Genomic DNA, 25,032 nt, shown 5'->3' with positions numbered 1-25,032 from the left:
CATTTAGTTTGCATGATAACTATTTAACTTAAAAGTAAATATTTAGTGCCAAGCTTATATTTTCCCCCACAAAATATTTAGCGTCAGAGTACACATTTAGTTAGAAAGCTAAATATTTGGCTCCAAACTAAATATTTACTTAGCTAACTATTAATGTCAAAGTAAATATTTAGCTAAATAACAATAATAAAACCTCCTGTTGGTCACTATAGATCCATTATAAATGTCTGTATTTCCTTTTAAATCAAAATATTTTGTTTACTAACCAAATATTCAGTTTGAAACTAATATTTATAAATGAATAAATAACATGGCAGAAATATGGCTAATTTTAAAAAGATTCTGAATATTATTGCTGTTAATCTTTGACTGAACCTTTACAAATTAACACCTGGTACTATTTTGACAGCAGGTTATTGTATCTCCTGTGTGAGTTTATTGTGCTAAATTTATCATCAGATGCTTTATGAAAAGAAATACAACAAACTGTTGAGAGGGAGACTTGTGGGATTTAATAACATTGAACCAGTATCAGTATTTTCTTGTGTTACAGTGGAACCGACAGGTAATCATGCTGCAGGGCTTTGTGTGTTTCACACTGGTGGAGGCTTCACTGCTACTTGGTGAACACTCCTGATTTACAATACAGTCAAGAAAAGCTCTGCGTGGATGCTGGAGCAACACCTCTGCTGACATTCAGGAGAGCGAGACGGTTTGCTTTGTTGACCACAGTCCACAGCTGTGGAGGTTTCCACACAGAAAAAGGCGATGTGTTCAGTGGCATGGTGTGTGTGCGTACATTCCCTTTTACATTAAAGCTGTAGAGCAAAAGCAGTTATAGGAAATCTGCTGATGGCTAACGTGAAGCACGGTGTTGAGACATTCAGCAATTAAAAATTAAAACTACAGACAAGCATTTCTGTGAAAAAAACACATTTTAAGGCCCCAAATTTGAAATAAAGCTTAACTGCCGCAAGCAATTAGTGCATTTCCTTTTTATCCAACTCAAAATCCCACATAAAGGTTAAAAAATGAAACAGTATATTTGAAATACAGAAGCGATGCTTGTAACAGTTTATAGCGAGACTGTTAGAAGTGTGAAATCCCACTGGAATACAGTTTCTGGAAGCAAATTTTGAGCCTCCTGTGTTCCAACATGGAACAAATCACTGAAATTATCAAAATGACCGAAGAACTGAAAGCTCCTCCAGCCCGTCTCCGAAGCCCGGTCCAAGTCACTGAGCTGGAGGAGAGGCGGCCAAAGTTCCTGCATCAACCCCAAAACAAGGATGAGCGAAGAAGGTTCTGATGTTAGATTATCTGGTTAACACCTGAAACCAGCTAATTCAAGAGTTTAAATCATAAACCCATCATATAAAAGGTTAGTTAAGCACAACAGTGTGTGTGTGTGTGTGTGTGTGTGTGAGGAAATAATCCAGTGTTTGACAGAGTGCAGCATTCAAATTATGTGGTGCATGTTCACTGAAAACCTATAAATATCACAAATGTGAAGCTTTAATAAAAAAAAACTACATTTCCCAGAATGCACCCATCATTTTGGTCTGATAATCAGAGAGAGGCCAGCAGACACGGCCTGTGGTGAAAGTGCATAAAGTTTACATTTTTTATTAACAGCCTCTCTCTTTCTTACACAGCAGTTTACATACAGTCATGAAGGTCATATTAATTTCAGGCTTTTAATAGTAAAAGTGAAATTATTATGAATTTCTCATTTTTAAACAGGCTGAAAAATTTATAGTATTTCAGTTGAAGTCCTTTTGCTAATTGTTGGTTTTAGAGCCTTTAGTAAGAAAACTGTGGAAACAAGAGGAAATAAAAAGGAGGAAGTTCAAACCAAATATTTCATTCATCATAAACCATAAGTCCAATGGAAGATATTTAAAGAAGGCGGCAAAAGCAAATGAGGAGGATTAGCAGAGCTGCTGAATGGATATTGAGACTATCATATACCAGTCTTCAGTCAGAGGCTACAATTAGCTTTCCTTTAAAAATGTTATTAAATATTACTGAATCTGAATTACTGTACTCCTTCCCAATATGGTAGAAATCATTCAAGTTGATTGATTACCAGATTCTAAGTATTTCACAGATTTTCAGCCATTGATCTGGAACACCATTATCAATCAATTTATCAAATTTTCTGTTTATGACTATGTAATTTTTGGAAAATCTTTTTTCCAAAAAATGTAATTTTATGTTTAGTCTTAGTTCTGCTCCAAAATCCACAACTTTAAATTTGACTGGAAAGATGGGAAAATAAAAGAGGAGTACTGTACATCTCAACAGATAGACGTGTTATGATGGAAAACTCAATAAATCTTTATATTCAGAGATAATAGAAATTATATCTTGTATTTTCAATCAGGTCAAAACATCATTAAAAGCCCAGAAACAATAATATTCATCTCTTCATGACTGAATGCAAACTTCTCATCAGTGCTTCAGCTTCATAATATTCACGTCTTCCAGTAATAAAGCAGATTCAGTCTCATTCGTTTCCCTCTCCAACTCTCGCTTACAAAAAAAGCTTTTTAACTCTCGTATTGCTTCCTTTCTGAAACGCAGAATAAAGTCGATTTACCAGAACCAGAAGCTCTCAGCACGTTGAGGGGGTTCGAGTCCGTTTAATTTCCCATGAAATGAATCCAAGTAGACAAATTAACTCCAAAGGGGGAGAAACTTTTTTTCCCCCAAATGCGACTGAGACTTTCAGAACCGTCAAACCAGGATCCAACAATCATCTCCCCACACTGAGTGTCCAGACCACCCACAGTGGGCCGGGTCCATAAACCCAGAGGTGAACGGATTAAAACCTCCAGATGGGGGCAGTGTTTCCATTTCCAGTGTGTTGCTCTGTGTGGGGGGGCCAGCTGCCCTGGAGGCGATGGGTGGAGGTGGGGGGGTTTAGGAACAGCAGAGGTTGTCTATGAGCAGCGTGACGTCGATGCCGTAAACCACCAGCAGGTCCTCCAGGAAGGAGCGGTCCCCCTGGGGGTCCAGCCCCATGGCCCTCATGTGGTCAGCGGTGATGGTGGGATCAGAGCTGCCCGCCACCTCACACAGGGTCTGGAAGATCCGGTTGTTCAGCTCCATGAAGAACCTGGCAGACATTTTGAGACAACATCAGTATTAAAATATCTAAGATTTGTTCTCAAAGTATGTACGTGTTTTCCAGGAACATAGAGACATTTCATAGAACAATTAAGTGACTATAATAACTTCAGTCGTTAAAAACTGACATAAAAGAAATTTGACTTTGTAATTAATGCCTTACAATTGGGACTCTATCTCTTTAAGAACTCTTCCTCTTTTTACCAGAGTTTCACTGAGCAGCAGGTCCTGTAATTAGCGAATACCAAGTGCTTGCTAATTACTGCTGGCTAGTCTGAAGGAGCTGAGTGGGGGAGGAGCTGTGTCTCAAAGGCGGGGCTAAGTCCAACAGGTTTTCCGAAGCTGAATGGTTGCCATGGAGTTTAAAGGATTTCACAAACTTGAAATAATCAAAGCAACACTCCAGGTTTGATTCTGATGAGGGAAAAACTTTATAACATGATAATAAGCTCAAAAAAGTCAATTTTAGATTACACTGCCCCTTTAACAGGAATCAGAGGTTGCAAACCACATAGCTGAGAAATATGGAGCATGGAGAGAGTCCTCAGCACGCCAAATATGTTTCCATCTCCCCGGTAACGCATCGACTCTTTTTCAGAAAAGCCAAAAAACCAACACAAGTGAGCATTAAAACTTTTTTAATGAGGAAGTTGTTTTGAAATTAGCCATTTCTATCAAACTTTTCTAACTTAAATTGCGCATGAAAAGTAAAACATTCCTTGGACTCACAAAATGAACAGATCCTCTTCGTTGGCTGTGCAGTTTTCATCCACCTCCTGAGAGTACAGCAGCATCTGTCTGGAAAATGTCAAAAACAAATAAAATGTCTGAGAAACAGGAAATTGAATGAATTAAAATGGCAACTGATAGGAAAAATTCACCAAAATTATCCGTACATTCAGTGTTTTCCAAACATAAAATTCAAGTACTGTAAAAACTAAACAGAAGTTACATTTTTCTGTTAAATGAAAAGAAAGCCATTTCTGGTGAAAAATAAATGGGGTTTTTTCACATGCCAGCTGTGTAGCAAGTACTTTAGTACCTTTGTTCACTCAGTTTCCTGTACTTCTCCTTATCCGCGGCGTTCAGCCTGAGCAGCGGCTGCAGATGGTTTCTGTGCGTCTTCACATTCTGGTTATCAATGTAGACATCATACAGCTCCTTCTTGTCCTCAAAAATCTTCTCTGTGGTGCCTTGAAAAACAGAAAAACCTGCTAATTTCTACACAACATAAGAACCACAGAGGATTTTTTAAATGTATTGTGGCGAAACTCACAAGCGACGTATGAAAACTCTGTTTCCAGGGTGCTGATGTCAGCAATGTTGATGTAGAAAAACGGCCGTAATTCAGGCACAGAAACACCGATTCCAGGGATCGAAACATTAGCCAGGCAGCAACAGCAGTACACTGGAGGAGCAGAAGGGAACAGTCAAATCCAAGGACACGAAGAGCAGAAGCACTGGAAAGTTACAGACTCAAACATAATAGCAATAATTTGGCTTATTAAGCCTGTCATATGAGAAGAAACTAAATAGCTTGCTAACTCAGTATTTAGCTAGCAAACTTAATATTTAGTTCTAAACTAAATATTTCGTTTGCCAACTAAATATTTTATTAGCAAGCTAAATGGCTTCAAAATAAATATTTAGCTTGGTAACTAAATATTTAGTTTGAAGCTAAATTAGCTTGCTACTAAAATATTTTGTTTGGAGTGAAACATTTAGTTCAGCTTTCAAGCTAAATACTTAGTTCAAAGCTAACTATTTAAATTTTGAACAAAATATTTAGTTCCAAACTCAATATTTAGCACAATAAATATTTAGTTTACAAACTATTATTTAGCTTGCTAACTAAATATTTGTTTTGAGGCTAAATAATGCATTTGCTAATTGCTAATTAAAATATTTAATTTGAAACTGTGACAGGTTTTTATAGACCCTCATTTCATAAAAAAAAATAAACTCCCACTTTTTTCCTCTTACTTTATGCAGAATAATCCAAACTTTTGATGTGTAACTTTACAAATGTCACCCCGTACAGAACATCTATATTTTCACATTTATAAACCATTTCTTTAGCGATGAACAGAGATTAAAAACAGGAAGTAGGTTTAGACTGTGACCACAAACGGCCATGAAAGGCCTTGTTTTCAGGCTCTAGCTGCTCACCCCGGTAGCAGACCACGCCGATGGGTGGAGGAGAGAAGATGAGGAGCCGCTTCCGGAGCAGAACAAACTTCCACAGCACCATAATCTGCTCGCCAAAAAACTGGATGAACTGGGACATGCAGCCAGCTGGGTGGGTGATCTGCAGGGGAAAAGGTTCTCTTACCATGCATCTAACAGCAGCTTCTCCGGTAAAATGAGTGAGTTTAGGTGTTTTCAGACCTTCATCTCTGGGTGCATGCAGCGGTTTATAGCGGAGACGGTCCAGGTTGGGCATGACGAAACCAAACCGTTTCCTGTCGGCGGCAGAACCGCCTTCTTATCCTCGTAAAAGGCCTCCAGCGGTGAGTACTGGCCTGGACAGTGCAGCTGGTGTCTAAAGGCAAACAGTAGGAAACAAATGATGCAATCAGGTCAAAGTTCATCCAGATTTAAATAATGAGCCACAGCAAGCTTGCTAGAACGGCTGTTAAATAATTCATCTTTTCACAGGTGGAGCATCCGGTCACACCGAACAGCCGTAGGTGTGAAAATGATTCACTGAAGTGTTTGTTTGATTTATTAAACTAATTTGTGCTGAAAGAGAAAATAAAAGACATTTAACAAAATCTTCCGAGAACAACTGAAAAAAGATAACTGATGGTTATATTTGCACAATTTAAAGTATTTTGCACATCTTTTTATGTGGATTTCTCCAGATTTAATCTTAAGTGTTTTGTGTTTGTGTTGTTTTACTTCCTGCAGCAGCTATCTCTCCTTTCTATTAGATTTTACAAATACAAGACATTTCTGTTTGTTTCTTTCCTTTTTTTCAGTCTTTTAAGTTTTAGTTGTTCACACTTAAAAATTTGCATCAGTTTTGAGTTGTTTTTATCTCAAATGTTTTATCATTTTCCTTTTCAAAGCTCATTTGCATCAATGTATCATAAATTATGTCCCACTCTGATGGTGCAACACTCTGCCTGTAAAAGTACTGAAATGTTTCTCATTTTTTAACAAATGTCTATGTATTTATTGGATGGTTTGTTGTTAAGAACCAACACAAAGTAATACTGAATCAATAGATATTTATATTTAAAGATACTAGAAATGCTAAATGATAAAGGCTGATTCCACCGAGTATTGACTCAGTGCAGCTGAATACTAATGAATATCACAAATTTTATTTGGAAAAAAGCTTGAAAACCTTTTTTTGTTCCACTTCAGCCAGACTTTACTTTGAGTTTGTCTGTTGTATAAAATTATAAGAAAATCCATTGTGATCTGAAAAAGTTCAGGCTATAAATACTTTTTCTGCATCCATTTCTGAATATTTGGTTTTTATTCTTTTATCAGAGTCTCAGTTATTATTTTATGCCTGAGTGTTTCCATGTTGTTTGCATCTTTAAACATTGATGCCAGTTTCCTCATTGATCTTGGCTAACAGGCAGGTTAACCTTTAGCTCATAAAGTCCAGAGTTCATTGAATTTATGACTGAATTTATTTCACTCTGACCTGAGAATAATGATTCACAACAGAATTAAAGGTGTGTTATTTGTTTTGGTTAAAATGATAAAACATTCCACACTTACAAAGCTAATTGTTTATTGTGATAAACGATAATATTGTCATTTTGAGACCATTTTCAACTGATATGATAATCAAAGATCAATAAACTTTAAATTCCTAACTAAATTTAACACTGGAACTGGAAGATATTTTAAATATCCAAAATAAACGAACAAAACAACAGAAATAATAAAAAAGCTGAATTATGAAGTCTCAATAAAACAAAACATATCTCCATCTCAGACAGGCAAAACTCACAGATAGGACTTTTAAAAACAAAAAAAGTGGAAACTACTTTGCACATTGTGTCAAATGTTTGCAGCATTTCTCAAAATGGCTGCTTTTCAAAAATATTAAATGGCAGCATCTCTAAAAATTAAGCGAACTACGTGATGCAGATGGAAGTAATTGCTCCCATTTTAATTTATCAAGCGATTAATTGATTTATCGTTGACTGTGACGACTTATTTAGGCGTCAGCTTGATGCCTAAAACACAACAGTGGACCTGTGCAGCAGAAAACTAAAGCTGAATAACCACTGAGAGGCAGGAAGCTGGATCCCTGCAGCTGTTTTTATTTCTACACAGCGAGAGTCGAGTTATTGTAGAAGATCAGAGTTATAGAAGAGAGGAGAAAAGATGCTGTCAAGGTTTCTAGATGCTTTGTGTTGAGACTCTGGAGAAACAGACACTAACTGAGGCGCTGGCTTCATGTTTAATGGATGAGAACATTTTACACAAAGAGAAGAAAAAGTTAAATAAAGCAAGAAGGCAGACAAGCTGGGGCCTAGGCACACACCCACTGACACACACACACACACGCACCCACACACACACACACGCACACCCCCACACACACCCACTGACACACACACACCCACCCACACACACACACACACACACACACACACACACACACACACACACACACACACACACACACACACACCCCAACACTCATCCAGCCTGAGTGAGTCGCCAAGTTCAGTTTTCTATTAAGAGGAGTGCCAGGCCAAGAGAGCTCTTGACTCTGACAGGCTCTCCATCTCCTGCCCACACACACACACACACACACACACACACACACACACACACACCCACACACACACACACACACACACATGTGCACGCCCTCCCCCCCGCCGCCCCACACACACACGGCCTGACCTGACTTGGTTCTCCAGGAAGTGCATGTAGCGGTACAGCAGAGTGTAGGACGGAGACAGGATTCCCACGGACTTCATCCTCGCTCCGCGCTCCAGCTCACTCTCCACCGGCATGTTGGCAAAGCAGGCCAGCCCGAAGTATTTCCCTTTACGAAAATATCTGAGCAGAAGAGAAACAATCAGCCGGGGTGGAAACGGGGGGGCGGTTCTGACGGACGGGATCGGATCTGGACCTACATGAAGTCACTGGTGATCCGGTGGGAGCCGCTGGCCATGGACTTGAACTCCACTCCGTCCAGGTTGACGTCATGAGGCAGACACCACTCCACCATATTCCCTGCCATTCACACACACAGACAGTGATGTCACTTCCCTTCCTGCCTCCACTTTCATCTGGGACACTTCCTCTAATTCTGGACGTTCCTCATAAATTCAAGAGTTCATGACCTCTGACGAAAAGGCTGAGTCAGATTCTGACTTTGAGTAAACATTAACCAGAAGCAAAGTCTTAATGATTTTATAGCTGCTGTTTTTCAAACTTTATCTCTGTTGGATTTTAATTTACATTATAATACATTTCAGAGAAGTGGCTTGTTTTTTATTAAAACTACTAACCAGAGGTGATTCAAACAAAAGTGTCCAACGACACAAAAAGCCCAAACGAGTAACAAGGTTCAGATTTCTGCTGCAGGATTTCACAAAACCGTTTTTAAAAATAGCACAGACACAGGGGCGGTTAACCAGGGGGCCTGGGTGGGGCCACAGCACAAAAACAACAACAACACAAAACAGGCTAATATTTCATCATGGAACATATTAAATGAGCCACTTCTGGATCCAAAACTTCAGGGTGTAGAGCTATGGAGCTAAATTGGGGCCATAAATTGATCTCAAAACACAAAATTTTGATACTTAAGAGCATTTTTTGAAACTAAAGGGAAAAAAAGTGATATTCTATGTTTGTGTGATTAGTTTTGAAAAATAATAGCTATGCGGAATTTTAAATATATATTTTTTGTCGTCTGTTAGCATAAGCAGATTAAATCGGTGAAGCATGTTATTTTTCAAAACCAATCAAATATTGATGATGTTTAAAAACATTTCCAGTTCCCATGTATCCTGAATATAACAGCTGCTGTGTTGAGCTGTGAGTTATGATTTCACACCTCGCCCCTAGTGCTTCAGGCCCCGCCCCACGTCAAACATGGCAGGAAGTTTTAAACTGAAAAAAATCTATAATTGAAAAAATTAATTTTAATCTGAAAAGTAGTTTTGAAATTTTTTTCAAGTTTCTATTTTTTATTATTATTATTTCTATAACTAATTTTATGGCCCCAATTTAACTCCATAGATTTCTGGTGGCACCACTGGCCCTGGGACCCACTTCCTTCTAGATCCGGCCTTGCACATATGCAGAACATTTCCAGAAAGAATAAATACAGTAGTTGAAGGAATTGCCTTCTTGTTACATAATCCTCTTTTGAAGATTTGTTGATTCTGTAAATTGTGCCTCATTTTCTATTAAAAATAACAATTGATGCCCCATTGGAGAAAATTTAAATTTAAATTAATTTATATAATTCTATCTAAGATAATTTCCTATAGGAATGATAAAAACAAGCTGCTTTGTTTTAGTCATGTTGTTTCTGTGCCTCTATAAATGTGTAGCTGAACTGAAGGTGAAACTGACTTTTGAGTTGAAAGGTCGCTGACCCCTGACCTTCTCCTGAATAAAAATTAACCAATATGTTTTTGTTTGAACACATAAAATCCGGTAAATGGTGGCTTAAAGCGCAGAGATCACATGACGGTCGTTTCATGGTCCACTTGCTCACCTGATCTCGTATCAAAAGTCACCACAAAAACAGCCAGGATCTGGTCCTTCTCCTCCCACTGACCCCGCGCCGTGACCCCGGGGAACGGCAGGTTAGACCCGGGAGGCTGCGGGCGAGCGAAGCCGCACCCGGTCGGCTTGTCTCTGCTCACAACCACAGCTGTGATGTTCCGTGTGGGGCTGTAGGTAACGGCGGTGGGGACGGTGGGGACGGCGCCGCTCCACCCCGTACCGGACATCGGTGTCCGTTTGTCCGCCGCGGCGGTGTCGTCCTCCCGCTGCGGCTCAGGCGGCGGCTGGGCCGCTTGGTTCGGGTCGGGCGGTGGGATCTCCTCCCAGTCCAGCAGCGGGGCTCGGTCCGACTGCTCCACCATGACGCCGCAGCTCCGCGGACTCGGTGCGGGGAGAGAAAGGGCGAAGGATCCGGCGGTGTTGGAGCGGGGAGCGGGTTAAACACGCTGCTGCGGCCGGATCATGGTTCCCTGCTGATGTCGGTTGTTTTCCACGGATTTGTAAGCGTGTCACATCCACGGACTGGCTGCTTTTACTGTTGTGATGACGTAGCTGACTTCCGCCCACGTGTCTTCATTACTATTTCATAGCATGACCTAATTTTTGTTTATTTAGCATCTCTGAGCATAAATCAGTGTTTTATTACAGCTTTGATGTTTTACCTTCTAAGTCTTTTTATACAGTTTTATAAAAAATATTTTTCTTTTTAATCTGCGTTCCAATTTGACTTGTTTGTCAGATTAAAGATAGAAAATAACATTTAAAATATTACAAATAGTTTTCATTTTCACAAACAAAATTAGATAAATGACCATAAAAATTGGTAGTTCTTCCTCTACTAAATGTAAGTTTTGATTTAGTGTTAATAGATCAGGTTAAAGGTCACATATTTGGGAATAAGTGGCTAGCATGTTAGCAGCCCACATTTACGTTTTCTTATTAGCATATTGTAATTGTTCTTATTTGTTCTGAAGATATTATGATTCATATTTTAAATGAGTTTTTTTTTTACACTGGTTAATACTTTTATTGTCATTCTGTAGCAGATTTACATGTAAAGTCAAAAATGTTCAAAATAATAAAGATTTGACTGCTCTAATGCCAATAAAGATTCATTCTATTGATTATGTGAAATCATCTTTGTATCAATATGTTAATAACTTAATCTAAGACTCAAAATATTGGTAATATTTTCTGTTTTATTTTTTATCATGCTGTGTTTTTATGTAATATTCTCAAAGTCTATTCTTTTCTTAAATTGATTTATTTTTCTCTTTTGCTCAGTTTCTCGTGTCAAATTGTATTCTGTGTTTCTATGTATGCCTTGTCATATTGTTTTTTTTAAATCTTCAATAAATAAAAAGAAAAACAAAAAAAACCGGTTAAACGATCATCCAATCAGATCGCTCGCTGCGTTCACCGGTGCGCTAATTGATTTAAACAGGAAGTATTTTACATACCTGGCGCTAAATGTGAGCGTGTTAGTGGTGGAGCGCAGGGCGTGTTGTTTGTAAGTAAACATTACTTTTTCTAGGGGGCCTTTTACATAAATATGGAGGTTTTATTTTTATTTCTCAAAAAAGTCACATTTTATATGAATAAAACCGAAACGTTTGTATTAATCAACGATATTGAGCATCACTTGGCTGGGGAATAGGAGAAGGCCTATATTTAAGCCTGCGTGTTTGATTTTCAGGTCAGAGTTGAGGAACATGAAGGAAACCTTCCCAAAGCCTCATTCTTCGGGCACCGCGGCTCTGTTTGGTGAGATCAGCCAGCAGCTGGACTTCTCCAGCTGCGGCGAGGAGGGAAACAGCAGCGACAACACTTCAGATGACTGCACTGGCCTCCCGGTGTGCAGCCCCGGCCTGGCCGGCAGGGCGCCCCGGGTGCAGCACCACAGCAGCAGGAGCAACTCCTCCTCGTCCCCCCTGCAGAGCGCCAGCCCCATACCTTACGCCTCCTGGAGGAAACTGAGACTCTGCGAAACGCCCAACACTCCCAAGGTAAGAACCTTTGAACATTAACATGCTGGGAAGGTTGTTTCTACCACCAGTTAGTAGTTAGTGAGAGACTACAACCTGCAGGATGCTGGCCCTCCAGAACCCACTTTGGGCACCACTGGTCTAGAGAAACTCATCCGTGAATCCTCTTTAGTCGCATTGATTAGTGCAACAGTGTCCTCACCGATCCAGATCGCTGCTGCTGCTGTTCTCACCAAAACCAGGAAGATGGAGCACATCACCCAGATCTACAGTCCTTCACTGGCTCCCTGGAGCTCAGAGACATTAAAACATTGTTGGTAGTTTATAAATCACTGAATAGATTTGAATTTGAACCATAATAAATGAAACATTGACCAACATGTTTGATGTCTTGATGATTTTGATGTAATGTTTACCAGTTTCGTTGGTGACTGTATGATGTTTTTCTGATTGAAAGCACGTTGATCTGCCTTGTTGCTGAAATGTGCTACACAAGTAAACTTGAATAATTGATTGATTAGGTGAATTCCCTCCACGGCTCCTTCTGATGAACCTGAATCATTTTATTTCACTCTTCTTGCAGAGTTTACTCTCCAAAGCCTCCCAGCCGTTCTCCAACATTAAGGTCCGTCACCGCCAGAGGAGTCTGCGTTTCGCCTCTGCTGCCGCCTGCCTGGTCCAGGCTCCTTCAGTCAACGTGAATCCCTTCACTCCGGAAATGGTCCGCAGAAAGAGCGAGGTGCTGTGGAGGAGCGACGAAGAGGAGGCCCACGATTACAGCAACAGGTGTTTTACCAGGACATCTCTCATCTTTTAGACATTTTAAAGTGCAGACATATTTCCACAGCGGGGAAAATTCAGGTGCAACAGCAGCATCGAGGTAAAAGCTCATTATAAAAACATTAAAAAACAAGATTATACATAACATACTGTGCAGTTATCAGAAACACCAGATAATTCAAGGGATGTGCAATTATTTTCTTTTTTTATGTGTTCTAAAAGACAACACATTAATTATATAAAAAATATAAACCGATGTGCAATAATGGCATAAATGTTATTTCGAAGGAGTCAAGCCAGCAGGAATAACTGATGGCTTATAATGCGCATGCATGTGGTGACAGTAGAGAGGAAAAAGTCAAGTATAACAAAAACTTCCAGCAGAACCAGAACCTGGATCAGTACCAGCAGCCATCTGCCACGACCGACTGGAGGTTTGAGACGACGGAGCAGAGGCACAAACAAACCAGGAGAACTTTCTATGTTCATGAGAAGTAAAAGTGTAACAATGTTTCGTTGTTGGCAGCGTTATCTCAGCTGATTCGCTCCTACTGGAAGGAATCCCAGCCAATCAGAACACCAGACCAGGTGTAGCTCAGGTGTAGCTGCTATGGAGAGAAAAAATCTTTGAACGGCCTTGTTACTGAAAATGTTCTTTATAAATAAAATGACCTTTTCTTACCTTAACAGCCGAAATATCAGAAAATAATGCAAATTGGAGAGCAGAAGGAGAAGAAAGTAAGGAAATGGCCTCGTATAAATATAACCTTCAAGATAACAGTTGTGTTCTTAAATATTTTATCAATCAAATCAAAACCATTTTTGACTCTTTACTGACAAATTACATCAATGAGTCTGTCCAGTTTTTGGCGATCGTGGCTCAGTAGATCCACACATGTTTTTGCACTAATGCATAATTATTCATTTCAAATTTTCTTCAAAAAATTTTCAAAAACTTTGGGTTTAAATGATGCTAACCTCCACCTGTAGGTGGCAGTATTTCTTACTTTTAGTTCTCTGTAGCCTTAGCTGATGTCAAGTTATACATTAAGTAACAAAAACCTATCGCATAGTTTAAAACATGCAATATTTAACAAAAAGTCAAATATCGCAAAATTTCTCACATATATTTCTAATTTACCACAAAGTAATTTTTACTGCAAAAAAAATCACAAAAGCAATCATAAAATCCTGGAAGGACTGATCAGTGTGAGAAGATGTCAAATATTATTTAGTGATAGCTATTTATTTTTTTTAACAGTTTAATGTTTTAACACTTTTAAAACATTCATGATCTTGATGTGGGACAAAATTCTTATTTTTTTTCTTCATTAAAGTTTTTACCATCAAAGCTGGAAAAGTTTTCAAGCTTCACATTCTGAAAAAAAAATAAAGTAACCATAACCATGAAGAATTGGAAATGATTCTCCTGAGTTTTCTTTATTAACTCACCAGTTGGTACATATAAAACAACTTTTCTAGACTAACAAACAGGTATTGATATACAAAATAATAACCAGTTTGTCAAGAGAACGAAGAATTAAAAAAATAAGCAAAGAAGAGATGCACTTTAAAATGAATACATTTAAGACAAAACACAGAACAAAGTCGTGTCACAACAAAATTTGAATTGTTTATAACGTGGGATGGGATACATGCTTTTCTTTTAATCTTTGCAGTTATTTTCATATTTTTATTATCATTTAATGAAAATGAGTATTCAGTTAAGAATATCTGGAACATTCAGATCTGTGATGGATGATTGAGCTGATTATTTATGGCTTTTATGTGTGACAAGGAGAATTGGAATTATATTCTGGATTTATCTGGATTGATGAGAGACCGATAAAATGGAACAAATGTGATATCTCTCTTTTTTAATTTTCATTTGGTTATGTTGGGGGTTTCTGTTAAAAATCTTTCAGGTTGAAGCACAGCCTGGCGTCATCTGAAGAGGATGATGAAGCCTTCCTCCCACCAAAGGTACGACTATTTTTATCGATGCCCACGGCTGAAAATAATCCAGCCTATCAGATTCCTCCGCTGTGCCTTCATCACCGGCTCTGTCATCGTCATCGTCAGCTGGCGCCTCGTTTTGTCCAAAATGACTCTCTGCCAGTTCTGTTTCCGGGATTCCTCTGAGGGAAATGAAAACTGAATGCTGTCAGACACCTTTAGTTTTTTTTTTGTTGTTTTAGGGAGGAAGTAGCACCATATTTGGTGAGATCTAAGAGAATCCAGGACTTCCTCTGCATGATGCTCTGTATGGAGCTAAATTGGGACCATAAAGTTTGTCCAAAAAATAAAAATTGAAACTGGGGGGGGAAAGTTTTGAAACTTAAATTAATTTGAAAGTGGGGGAAAAAAATTTAAGAAAAAAAACTTGAATCTGAAAAGTAGTTTTCTTTTTTCAGTCTCAAATATTTGAAACTGTAAAAAAGTATTACAATATAAAATAAGAACAAAATTTTATTTTCAGTTTCAAAATGTTTTTTTCCAGTTTCAAAGATTTTTTCACTTTTCAAATTTCATTTTAAGATTTAAATTTTATCTTTAGATTCAAATCTGTATCTTTTTCAGTTTCAGACAAATTTTTCAGTTTGTATTTTTTTTGTACTTGGAGCAAACTTTACGGCCCCATTTTCCCTCCATACTCTGCTGCTTTTAGAAGTGTTTGCTCTTTCTGGTCCCACCAGCGCCGAGCGGTCCAGGCCTTCATGCTGTCGCGCTACGAGAGCGAGTTCCTGCAGCTGGAGCGCGTCGGCGTCGGCGAGTTTGGCGTCGTCTATAAATGCGTGAACCGGCTGGACGGCTGCCTGTACGCCGTGAAGCGCTCCAGGCGACCCCTGGCCGGCTCCGCCAACGAGTGAGTTTGGCTCGCCGCCGGGTCGGGTCAGTTCGGTGCGTTACATGTTTGGTTTTCCTCCCAGGCAGCTGGCGTTGAAGGAAGTGTACGCTCACGCCGTGCTGGGCCACCACCCTCATGTTGTCCGATATTATTCAGCCTGGGCAGAAGACGACCACATGCTGATCCAGAACGAATACTGTGACGGTGAGAGCCTGAAGGAAATACAGGAATGATTAAACATGGAGGTCGGAGATGTGGAGCTGGGGGTGATAAATGTCTTGTTAGTGACAACATTCAGTTCCTTAGATAACCACAGTTTGACATCCATCCATCCATCCATCCATCCATCCATCCATCCATCCATCCATCCATCCATCCATCCATCCATCCATCGTCTCCGTCAGTCCTTGTTAGAGCGAAGGAGATCAGATTATCTAACGTTTCCAAACTCGGTGATGCTTATAGAGATAAAAAACAGACTTTTTTTTTCTCTCAGTCAGATTTATGTGGCGCTACTTTAGAAATATTTGCAAGGAATTTTACAATATTACCTTTCCTTATTAAACACCTGTCCAAAATCCATATATAGATTTAAAAAACAACAAGGAGACAGATTTTATAAAAACATTTTTATTCTTTAAAGAACTTAAATAGCTCGATTTGTCACTCACCACATTGATCACAAACTAACTCAAGTCAGGCTGAGGCAGCCGTGTAGTAGCACAGGAAATACTGCCACCTGCGGGTTGGTGTTAGTATCACACCAGGTTTTTCATTTTTGAAACAGAATTTTGGGTTTTTATTGCCTGAATCCTCAAAATAAACAGAAATAAATCACTTTGTGTGGGGAGAATCTACAGAAAACAAGATTTGCTTTCATTGGAGTTACTGTAATCAATATTTAATTGATTTTTCTTATTTAAGGTGGAAGTCTGAGTGACGTCGTCGTGAAGAAGTCAGCGCAGGGTGAGCTGCTGACAGAGGCGGAGCTAAAGGATCTGCTGCTGCAGGTGGCGATGGGCCTGAAGTTCATCCACAGCTACAGTCTGGTCCACCTGGACATCAAACCAAGTTCGTTCTGTCTGCTTCTGTCTTCATACTGGGATCTGCAGCCTTCCTGTTCCCCAAACCTGCAGCTCTCTCTTTACATACAGCCTTCCTGTTCCCTAAAGCTGTTGCTCTCTCCTCTAGGTAATATATTCATCTGCCAGCAGGCCAGCGCCGCTACAGGGAGAGACAGTGAGGAGGAAGATGAGGAGTACTCTTCAGCCAGAGTCCTCTATAAAATTGGTATTTAATGTGGCGCTTTAACTGGGCCAATTTAAAAAAAAAAAAAAAAAAACTCTGACTACTACGGAGTTTTCAATCTATATAAAAATATCATCCATGTTTTTGCCCCATATCTTTCACATTAAGGCGAGGACTATGAGTTATTTTTTGACTGGAAGCTCTGATTTAATGATTTTGTTTTCTGTTTCGTCCTCGTTTCCTGCAGGTGACCTGGGTCATGTGACCTCAGTGAGCCGGCCTTGGGTCGAGGAGGGGGACAGCCGCTTTCTGGCCAAAGAGGTTCTGCACGAGGTGAAGAACTTCTTGGTGCTTCGCTAGCTGCATGAATTTGAATTATAAAATAAATTTGCTTTATAGAAACAAATCTATAAAAAAACAAAAACTCAGGCTTGTGGTTTCTCGTACCACAAGTAAAAATTGCGAAATGGTATGACCATAAAAATCTTTTAATCTTTTGTCAGCCGCATAGAAAATGGTTTATTTTGCAAAACTGCAATGGAAAAACTTTTTTCAGATCACCATAGTCATGTGATCAACAGGATGTTGCTACTAGCTGAAATGACAGACGACAGGAAGTAGTAGAAGGAAGACGATGGCGTGTCCGGTTTTTTATTTTCTAAACGACTTATCTGAATAAACTTATTCATGTATGATTTTAATCAGCCATCTTATTTAATAAAAACACTACAATTGCAAAATATTTGGTTTTTTGCAGAATACCACCAGTTTTGTGAACATTTGTAATGGGAACCTGGCTGCGGTGGAGCCAATAAACCAGAAGTTCTTTCTCCCATTAAGCTCCTGTTTTGTTTTGTCCTCAGAACTACGCCCACCTACCGAAGGCGGACATGTTTGCTTTGGGTCTGACGGTGCTGCTGGCGGCCGGCGCCGCTCCGCTGCCCCCTAATGGAGAGGAGTGGCACCGGCTCCGAGAAGGGCAGCTGCCCCTGCTGCCGCAGCAGCTTTCTCCCGCTTTCAGAGGCTTACTTCAGGTATTAGTAATCTATTATTCTGTTGATTGATCTTATTGTTTTACAGGAGAGAGCAGGTAATGTAGTCTCCCAAGACTCAACAGCAATTAAGGGAAAGCTACTCCTCTGCACATTCATACAAGTAAAGCAAACTTATTCAAGAACCAACTGACAGATGAGATGCATTTTATTTTCTAGTTCTTGGGTTTCCCTCCCTTCTGTGATGCTGCCCTGGGCAACTGTCCATATCAAAACCCGCCATTTTATGCATATTTTCTCAAGCCAAACATGTTTTAAGATTCTCAGTTTTCCAGGTTTTTATATTGTATTATTTAAAGTTTTAAAGGAATTCATTTCATTTTAAATGTTAATTTAAAAATCTCTCTCTCTGTTCATTTGAGTGACGACGCGACAGTCAGTTGTCCTCATCCGGTCGAGCTTTTTAGCAAAATCTCCTTTTTTTTTTAGACTGTGTGCTCCAGTTAACAACTAATTGATTAAATAAGTTTAATATTATTTGAATAATCGATTCATCACGATGAATCAGATTAACAATTTCAGCTCTGGCTGAATTTGGAGCCTCCACCTGTCGAAATGCCCCGGTCCGTCTCTTTATCTCGTCCCCTCAGTCGCTGCTGGACCCGGACCCGGTGAATCGTCCGTCTGCCAGAGAGCTCTGCAGGCACCCGGCGCTGAGGGAGAAGCGGACCGAGCGGCTGAACGCGCAGCTGCAGTGGGAACTCAACGTGGAGAAGTTCAGGACCGCCATGCTGGAGAAGTAAGGAGGCAGGGTGGCTGCCACCTTCTGGTCAGATTTGGCATTACTACAGAGGAGAAATGTGGTTCTACGGATCCCTCCAGGGGACATGGGGAAAAATTTTCTTTTGCGTTCCCTCGCAATGCTGTACTGATCAGTTCATGCTGCATAATTGGATCCTGTAAGCCTTTCTTACGGTGGCCGCCGTACTTTCTGCTTTAATATAAGGTTATGTGAAGGTTTTCCATAAATGTTAATATCTCTTTGTGAAATATCTGAAGTTTTATATCATTTTTCTTTAGGATAGAAAGGCACCACAAACCTGTGATATCAATAGAAACTTTCCATAAGTAGGAAAGAAATAAAAATACATCCTAATTTGGATTATTTCTGAGTTATTATAATAAATCATCTGACAGTTTGATTGTGTCTCTGTGTTGCTGGTTGACTGAATGGTTTAAAGGCCGTTTTCATGTTCAGTTCCATCTCAACCTTAACAGACATAAACATGCAGTGAATAAATCGACTTTCAACCAGTTTTTTGCACCAAAGACTTAATAATAATAAACATGTTTTATTATCATAAAACACAACAAACTAATGATGGTAGAGGGCCGCACTGGGTTAACTCGGGGAATCTCATCTGTCCGTGTATAAATCAACTCCAAACCATTTCTTTGTTCTGTCCCAATTATCGATTTATTCCATTTTGATCATCATGCTCCAAACTTTGCAAGGACTGACCGCCCCGCTCACCGTTTCCTCATAAACACAAAGCCAGCAGGTCAGAAACCTTCACATTCATACCTGGTGAGGCCACGCCCACATCGACACGCCCACCACCCAGGTGTCAAAGCCTCCTGCTCCTGTCATATCAATAATTACTTATTTCATTCATAAGGTTCTTACAGAGCCTCAGTGAAAACTTGTTTATTATTATTAACTGTTTGGTGCAAAAAACTGGTTGAAAATAAATGTATTTATTGCATGTTTATGTCTGTTAAGGCTGAAATGGAACGGCACTGAAAGCCCTTTAAACCATTGAGACTAGAACACAACAGACACAATTAAAACTGTCAGATGATTTATTATAATAACTCAGAAATAGTCCAAATAGTTTGGATGTATTTTTATTTATTTCCTACTTATGGAAAGTTTCTGTTGATATCATAGGTTTGTGGTGCCTTTCTATACTAAAGAAAAATATATTAAAAAAATGGATGTACTAAGTCAAAACTCCAAGTCTTAGTCATAATCTCAAACTTTAAAGTAATTACAAGAATAAATCATAACAGATTTTTTTGTCATAATTTTGAGTACTGAAGTAATTGTCAATTACAAGAAAATAAGTTGTAAGTATTAAAAGTTGTCATTTCAAACTGAACAGGTGCTAATGAATGTTATAATTACAAGAATTTTTCATATTTACGTGAATAAGATGTAATTTCAAGTTTTAAGGTTGGTTATAAAATTAAGTTGTAAACATACATAACGGTTATTACAAACTGTGCAAGTTCCACACAAAACCTGAAATTATATCTTCAAAACTCATAATTACGACTTCCTGTTTGACTTTTTTTTTCTCTCATGGTGCAAATGGGCTTCCATAGTTTGCGTCAGGTAGAAGTGATGCAGACAGTAGCCAGGGGGCGCCAGAGATAAATCTGAATATATTTTTATGCATGAATTTAGGATGAAATGAGCTTTTATTTTATGCTTCTCATTAATTGTATTTATTTTTACGTAGGGAACTCCAGGAGGCGCGGCAGGCGGCGTTGTCCCCGAAGCAGAACCTCTCCGCTGCATTGAAACCTCCCAGCAAGGTGGGCTCTGTGCCAAGAACGGGGAGAAAACTCGTTGGCAGGAAAACTGCTCGATCTGTCAGCTTCGATTGTCCAGGGTGCGGAGTCTGACGTTTGTGATGATCTGGAGAAATGTATCCATTAAAAGTTGTGGCTCTAAATACAAAGTGAAGCAATGTAACAGGAATGTGAGCAGACATGGCTGCGTGTTCAGTCTTGCCTGTTTTTGTGGAGCTGAAACTCCACAGAGGTTCATTTGTTTCCTGCACCTCCTGTAACTGCATTAATCCAACATACTTGGCTGGTCTTTGACTTTTAAACTTTTTTTTAATTATTGTAAATAAACATTTTAATTTCTTTCTAATTCATGGAATTTTTATTTTAATTTCACTTTTTGTTTGTTGTCAAGTTGTGCTTTTTATTATTTTAAAGGGACTTTCCAGGGGGAGGGATTTTTCTCTTATCAGAGGTTGTTCTAATATTTAGGAAGTGTGAGCCATCCAGCTGTAAAGTCACGAGTTAGGCAGTTCACTGACATCAGTCATTTCTATAACTTTTCCTAACAGACCTAATTTTAAATAGTAACAACTCATGCAAAAATATATTTTGACATTTTCTTGTCTTTGTTTTTCTGGCTTAATTTTCTTTTTGGTTTTTATTTCCCTACAACGTTTTCATATTGGTCCATTTTTACAATTTTGCTTAAACCACCCCAGCTCAAACTACAACCTCGTTTATCTTAGGTAATCACTAGTATTTGAATAGCTAACCGGCGATTAAAACTACAGTAAATAAACAAGCCTCCCTCTTTGGTTGGAAGAATTCCTATGCCCAGTGAATGCGTCCCTCCAACTTCAACCTTGATAGTCATGCGTTGTTTGTTTTTTTTTTATAGCGTAGTATACTAATCATTACGGTATCCAGATCAAAACAAAGTCTTTAGAGGTGACATATTGCTGCTTGTATTTATTTTCTTATTAAAATAAGTCAAATGGAAAAATATAAACTTTTCTTAATTGGATGGGTGAAAAACGTATAAAGATGTTTTTACGCCTGAAACTTGACTACCGTAATACTTGGTCCTCGTGCACCATTTAAAGATTGTTGACTTGAAGAAGTCGCCCACAGTTCAACACTTGGAGGCTGATGCGGTAACAAGTTAACGGGTTAACAGCTCCACGGTTAATATCACCGTCTTAACTTTTAACTTTAATGTTTTCAAGGCAGCAGGGAGCCGCGCGTGAGTCTTTTTTCTCTTATGAAGCTTAGTGTTTTGTTGTTAGCAGTTAGCAGCTTAGGTTAAAGTTAACTTTTTGATGCTAATCAACGTTAGCATGAAGCTACTTGTTTTTCCTCATTCAGCATCAAAGTTTTAACAGTTTAACTGGATTTTCCTTAACGCCTATCATCGATTTAATCTCACTTGTGTTCAGAATTAGTTGGTTCATCCATTCAATTCAAACTCACTGGTTTTCGCTGTTATTAAAAGCGCGGATGTTGTCCGGTCATCAATGGGCGACTTGGGGTTTCTAGCTGACCAGCAAAGCGCCGCGCTGGTGGTTTTCTTCTTCCTCCAACCTGACTCCAAAGACCTGAATTACAACAAGGAGCTTTGCTCCAAAGGAAACGAACTGATCGCATCCCGGGAGATCAACGGTAATGGAAACAATGTAGAAGCGGAGGAACACGGGGAGCTACAGACGGATGGACATCTGCCTGGAAACATCACCGGGTATTTGGAGGATATCCTGCCGCTGGTGGAGCTCCCTGGGCCGGGTCAGTAGCTCTGTCTGGACGTCAAATTTTACACACAATAGCGACAAAAATCTGGAGGATGAGTTTAATTTTCACAGCCAGAGCTGCTTTTCACGCGTATGATCAATAGACAGGAGAACAGAGGCGGATCTAGACCAGATTTACCAGGGTTTCCAGGTTGGGGCCTGCTGCTTTTTTCATGGTGAGGGGGGCATAGAAAAATAAAATAAATGAATAACAGGATAATATTTCCACCAGAGAATATATCATCCTCCAGATGATAATGTTTCCTCTGGAGCTGCAGATCACTGATCTTGTCTCAACAAAGCTGAAACTAAAACTGCAGAACCTCAGTTTTTATTTAGTTAACATAAATCTGTGAAGGGAAAAATAAATTAGTAAAGAGGAGCAATTAGCTACTGTTTCTGTGCCACTTAATATCATCATAATACATTTATTTAGTATTATCTCATGAGAAAAGGGCTCTGGCCCCCGTGTAGAACCGCCCATGGCGGCTGGTTGAAATCTTTCCACTGAATCACAGCCGATATTTTCAGCAACAACAACAAACCAGGAAACTGAAAGTAAAATCAGGCACTGATAGTGTTGGGAGTTTTAGACTTCCCCTTCAGTTCTACATCTAAACCTTTTGTTCATGTGATATAAGAACGTCCACTGATCAGGCAGAACATTATGACCACTAACAATTATGTTAACATAATGGGCATGTGGAAGGAATTACAATGACAGAAAATTTTTCAGAGGTCATTTAAAGAGAAAAATCTACCAGGATCTGACTTTGAAGTATTAGAGTAAAGCTACAAGTTGTTTTTAAAAAAAAATTTTATTAGAGAATAAAGTAATATTAGCTGGATATAGATGCTTTTTTTCCAGAAAACATCTTGAAATTATGAGACAAAAGTTTTTTCTTGAGAAAAAATCTTTAATGGATTTATAGCGATCTGATGTGACCAACCTGGTTCATGTGGCTCTTTCTTCAAAATAGATTATCTGTATAAGTATTATCTTCATAAGATTCTCAACATTCCACATTTTAGCTTTTTGTTTTTCATGTTGGAGTTCTCATAATATGACTACTTCATTATCCTGATGTTATGACTATATTCTGGTAGTTAAAAAATAAATAAAAATGTACTTTGTCATAGAGTTGACCTGCATTCAAAGTCCTAATAAACACGCTTGGCAAACAAGATGGCCGCCCTGGGCGATGACATCACTCTGAATTATAGAAACCCGAGTGCATTTGTGAGAAAAAATATCCAGATTTTCCAAAAATGTGCTGTACTGTTTCTTCTTTTGCCTCATAGTTGCTCCATGATTTTATTAGTTGAACAGATTGCTCAAGTGTTAACAAGTAGGAAATAAAAATTCCAGATAGTTTGAGGAGCACAATGACCAGTTTGACTTCATCTACTAGCCTCCAAATTCCCCATGTTAGTGAAATCCAGCGTCTGGGAGACGCTCTGAATGCCTCTCAGCTTTGCTTTTATCAACATGGTGTCAAAAATCACAGGAAACCTGAGAGTTTAGTGGAGATCCTGCAGGAAAACGGCATTGCAGACGGCCGTCCCGTCAGCCCTGATGGGTGTTTGAGCTCCATTAGAGTCCAGACCGTTCAGCAGTTTGTGGAGGGAAGTGATGGCGCTGATGCTCTGACTCTTATCTGTTTCTGCAGGAGGCCAGCAGGAAGTCATCAACATGCAGGCCGTTGCTCAGGACCTGAGAGAAATCGCAGCCCAGCTTGAGCTGCAGGTGGTGGTGCGGGCGGCGCAGAACCTGGCCAGCAACGTCTCCGAGTCGCCTTCTGAAGTGAGCTCTGCACCGCACCAATCAGAACTAACAATTTAAAATGAAAACTCATAGAAATCTGGGAATTCTGTTCCTAACGATTATTTTAGTTATTGATTAATCAATTATTCTGACTATTAATCAGATTTAAGAACTGGTACCTTCTGCAGATTGTTCATTGGACCCTTTTTATACAATTTTAGAAATACATAAAAAGATCCAAATAATTCCTTTTTAAAATAAGAAAATATAAACAAAACGGCACCATGTGGCTGGAAAACACATATTACTGTCCCTTTAAAGGCAAAATGTCTATATTTTTGTACAGTTTTGTCTTAAGATCTGCTCAGTGTGTTGTTCTTGTAGCAATTTTTTTTTCCAGTCAGTATGTCTCCCGTTAACGATTAATCGATTACCAAATCAGCTGTGGATTATTTCACTAATTGATTAATCATGATTAATTGCTTATTTGTCACTGATTTGCTGTTCTGACCAGTTCTGTTGGTCTGCTGCCCATCAGTTGGGGAACCATCTTGTGAACGAGGTGGAGCGGCTGCTCAGGGAGGCTTCTCTGAAGGATTTGCCCCAGGAGCAGGTCGTCTTGGCCCTGACCTTGACCCTGGTGAAGGGCGTTTGCATCCAGGCTCCGTGGCTGCTGAAGAGCCTCTTCGACATGGCCGTCCGGTTCATCTGCAATCGGTGGACCAGATCCTGCAGCACAGGAAGTGACTGAAGGGTGTTGCCCCGCCCCCTCAACTCAGCTGCGTTCGTAGAAACGTTACTGATGGAAGGAAACTGAAGAATTATTCATAAGAGGGAACTGAAAGTTAACACTTGAATTTGTTTACATGTTTCTGTTTACTAAAGCATGCATCAAATATGCATGCAAATGTATATTCTATACTTGAATTAAATGATCAAACTGTTTTTGTCTGTGCATTAAGGCTTGTTTACCCAGAACTGAACGTTAATCTCAGCTCTCGTCTGCATTGAGCTCATATTTTATAATTCATGTAAATAATAAACCAGAGATCAACTTCTGACTTGACGGCTTCATCATTTTTGTTCCAGGTTCAGATTTTTAGCAGAAGATAGAAGTTTGCAGCTCAGACTTTTGGTTTTACTTTGAAGGCTCTGCATGGAAGATGGTTGTTATGTAACAAAATGTTACAACTCT

The 25,032-nt window shown here is 39.3% G+C and overlaps 3 protein-coding genes across 3 annotated transcripts; 2 read left to right on the top strand and 1 right to left on the bottom strand.

Moving 5' to 3' along the window:
• Positions 1-489: 489 nt before the first annotated feature.
• On the bottom strand, positions 490-10,545 carry kiaa1147 (KIAA1147 ortholog). Its single transcript, XM_023349321.1, has 9 exons — positions 9,848-10,545; positions 8,250-8,349; positions 8,014-8,172; positions 5,521-5,674; positions 5,302-5,440; positions 4,409-4,540; positions 4,175-4,325; positions 3,862-3,930; positions 490-3,121 (listed from the first exon to the last, which is right to left on the bottom strand). Exons 1-9 carry the CDS (start codon positions 10,218-10,220, stop codon positions 2,926-2,928), a joined length of 1,473 nt encoding a protein of 490 aa, XP_023205089.1. The 5' UTR covers positions 10,221-10,545; the 3' UTR covers positions 490-2,925.
• An 808-nt stretch (positions 10,546-11,353) lies between these two features.
• Positions 11,354-20,655, top strand: LOC102224900 (wee1-like protein kinase 2). Its single transcript, XM_023325330.1, has 12 exons — positions 11,354-11,368; positions 11,555-11,864; positions 12,427-12,629; positions 14,549-14,606; positions 15,320-15,489; positions 15,554-15,675; positions 16,396-16,542; positions 16,663-16,761; positions 16,967-17,052; positions 17,583-17,753; positions 18,362-18,510; positions 20,237-20,655. Exons 2-12 carry the CDS (start codon positions 11,571-11,573, stop codon positions 20,400-20,402), a joined length of 1,665 nt encoding a protein of 554 aa, XP_023181098.1. The 5' UTR covers positions 11,354-11,368; positions 11,555-11,570; the 3' UTR covers positions 20,403-20,655.
• Positions 20,656-21,383: 728 nt separating this feature from the next.
• Positions 21,384-24,898, top strand: LOC111605875. The gene is made up of 3 exons (XM_023325344.1): positions 21,384-22,067; positions 23,743-23,876; positions 24,376-24,898. Exons 1-3 carry the CDS (start codon positions 21,803-21,805, stop codon positions 24,586-24,588), a joined length of 612 nt encoding a protein of 203 aa, XP_023181112.1. The 5' UTR covers positions 21,384-21,802; the 3' UTR covers positions 24,589-24,898.
• Positions 24,899-25,032: the final 134 nt, after the last annotated feature.

The sequence above is a fragment of the Xiphophorus maculatus genome, chromosome 2, assembly GCF_002775205.1.
Source record: "Xiphophorus maculatus strain JP 163 A chromosome 2, X_maculatus-5.0-male, whole genome shotgun sequence".
Taxonomy (NCBI): Eukaryota; Metazoa; Chordata; class Actinopteri; order Cyprinodontiformes; family Poeciliidae; genus Xiphophorus; species Xiphophorus maculatus.
This window is presented reverse-complemented; position numbering and strand designations above follow the sequence as displayed.

Bases quoted from the DNA above. Each gene is read 5' to 3' on its own strand.
- kiaa1147 (XM_023349321.1), bottom strand. From the start codon at position 10,220: ATGGTGGAGCAGTCGGACCGAGCCCCGCTGCTGGACTGGGAGGAGATC. The intron at 8,350-9,847 runs GTGAGCAAGTGG...TGTGAATGGCAG, and splicing joins GACTTTTGATACGAGATCAG to GGAATATGGTGGAGTGGTGT. The intron at 4,541-5,301 runs GTGAGCAGCTAG...CTGCTCCTCCAG, and splicing joins CGGCGTGGTCTGCTACCGGG to TGTACTGCTGTTGCTGCCTG.
- LOC111605875 (XM_023325344.1), top strand. From the start codon at position 21,803: ATGGGCGACTTGGGGTTTCTAGCTGACCAGCAAAGCGCCGCGCTGGTG. The intron at 22,068-23,742 runs GTCAGTAGCTCT...CTGTTTCTGCAG, and splicing joins GGTGGAGCTCCCTGGGCCGG to GAGGCCAGCAGGAAGTCATC. The intron at 23,877-24,375 runs GTGAGCTCTGCA...GCTGCCCATCAG, and splicing joins TCTCCGAGTCGCCTTCTGAA to TTGGGGAACCATCTTGTGAA.
- LOC102224900 (XM_023325330.1), top strand. From the start codon at position 11,571: ATGAAGGAAACCTTCCCAAAGCCTCATTCTTCGGGCACCGCGGCTCTG. The intron at 11,865-12,426 runs GTAAGAACCTTT...CTCTTCTTGCAG, and splicing joins AAACGCCCAACACTCCCAAG to AGTTTACTCTCCAAAGCCTC. The intron at 15,676-16,395 runs GTGAGAGCCTGA...TTCTTATTTAAG, and splicing joins CCAGAACGAATACTGTGACG to GTGGAAGTCTGAGTGACGTC.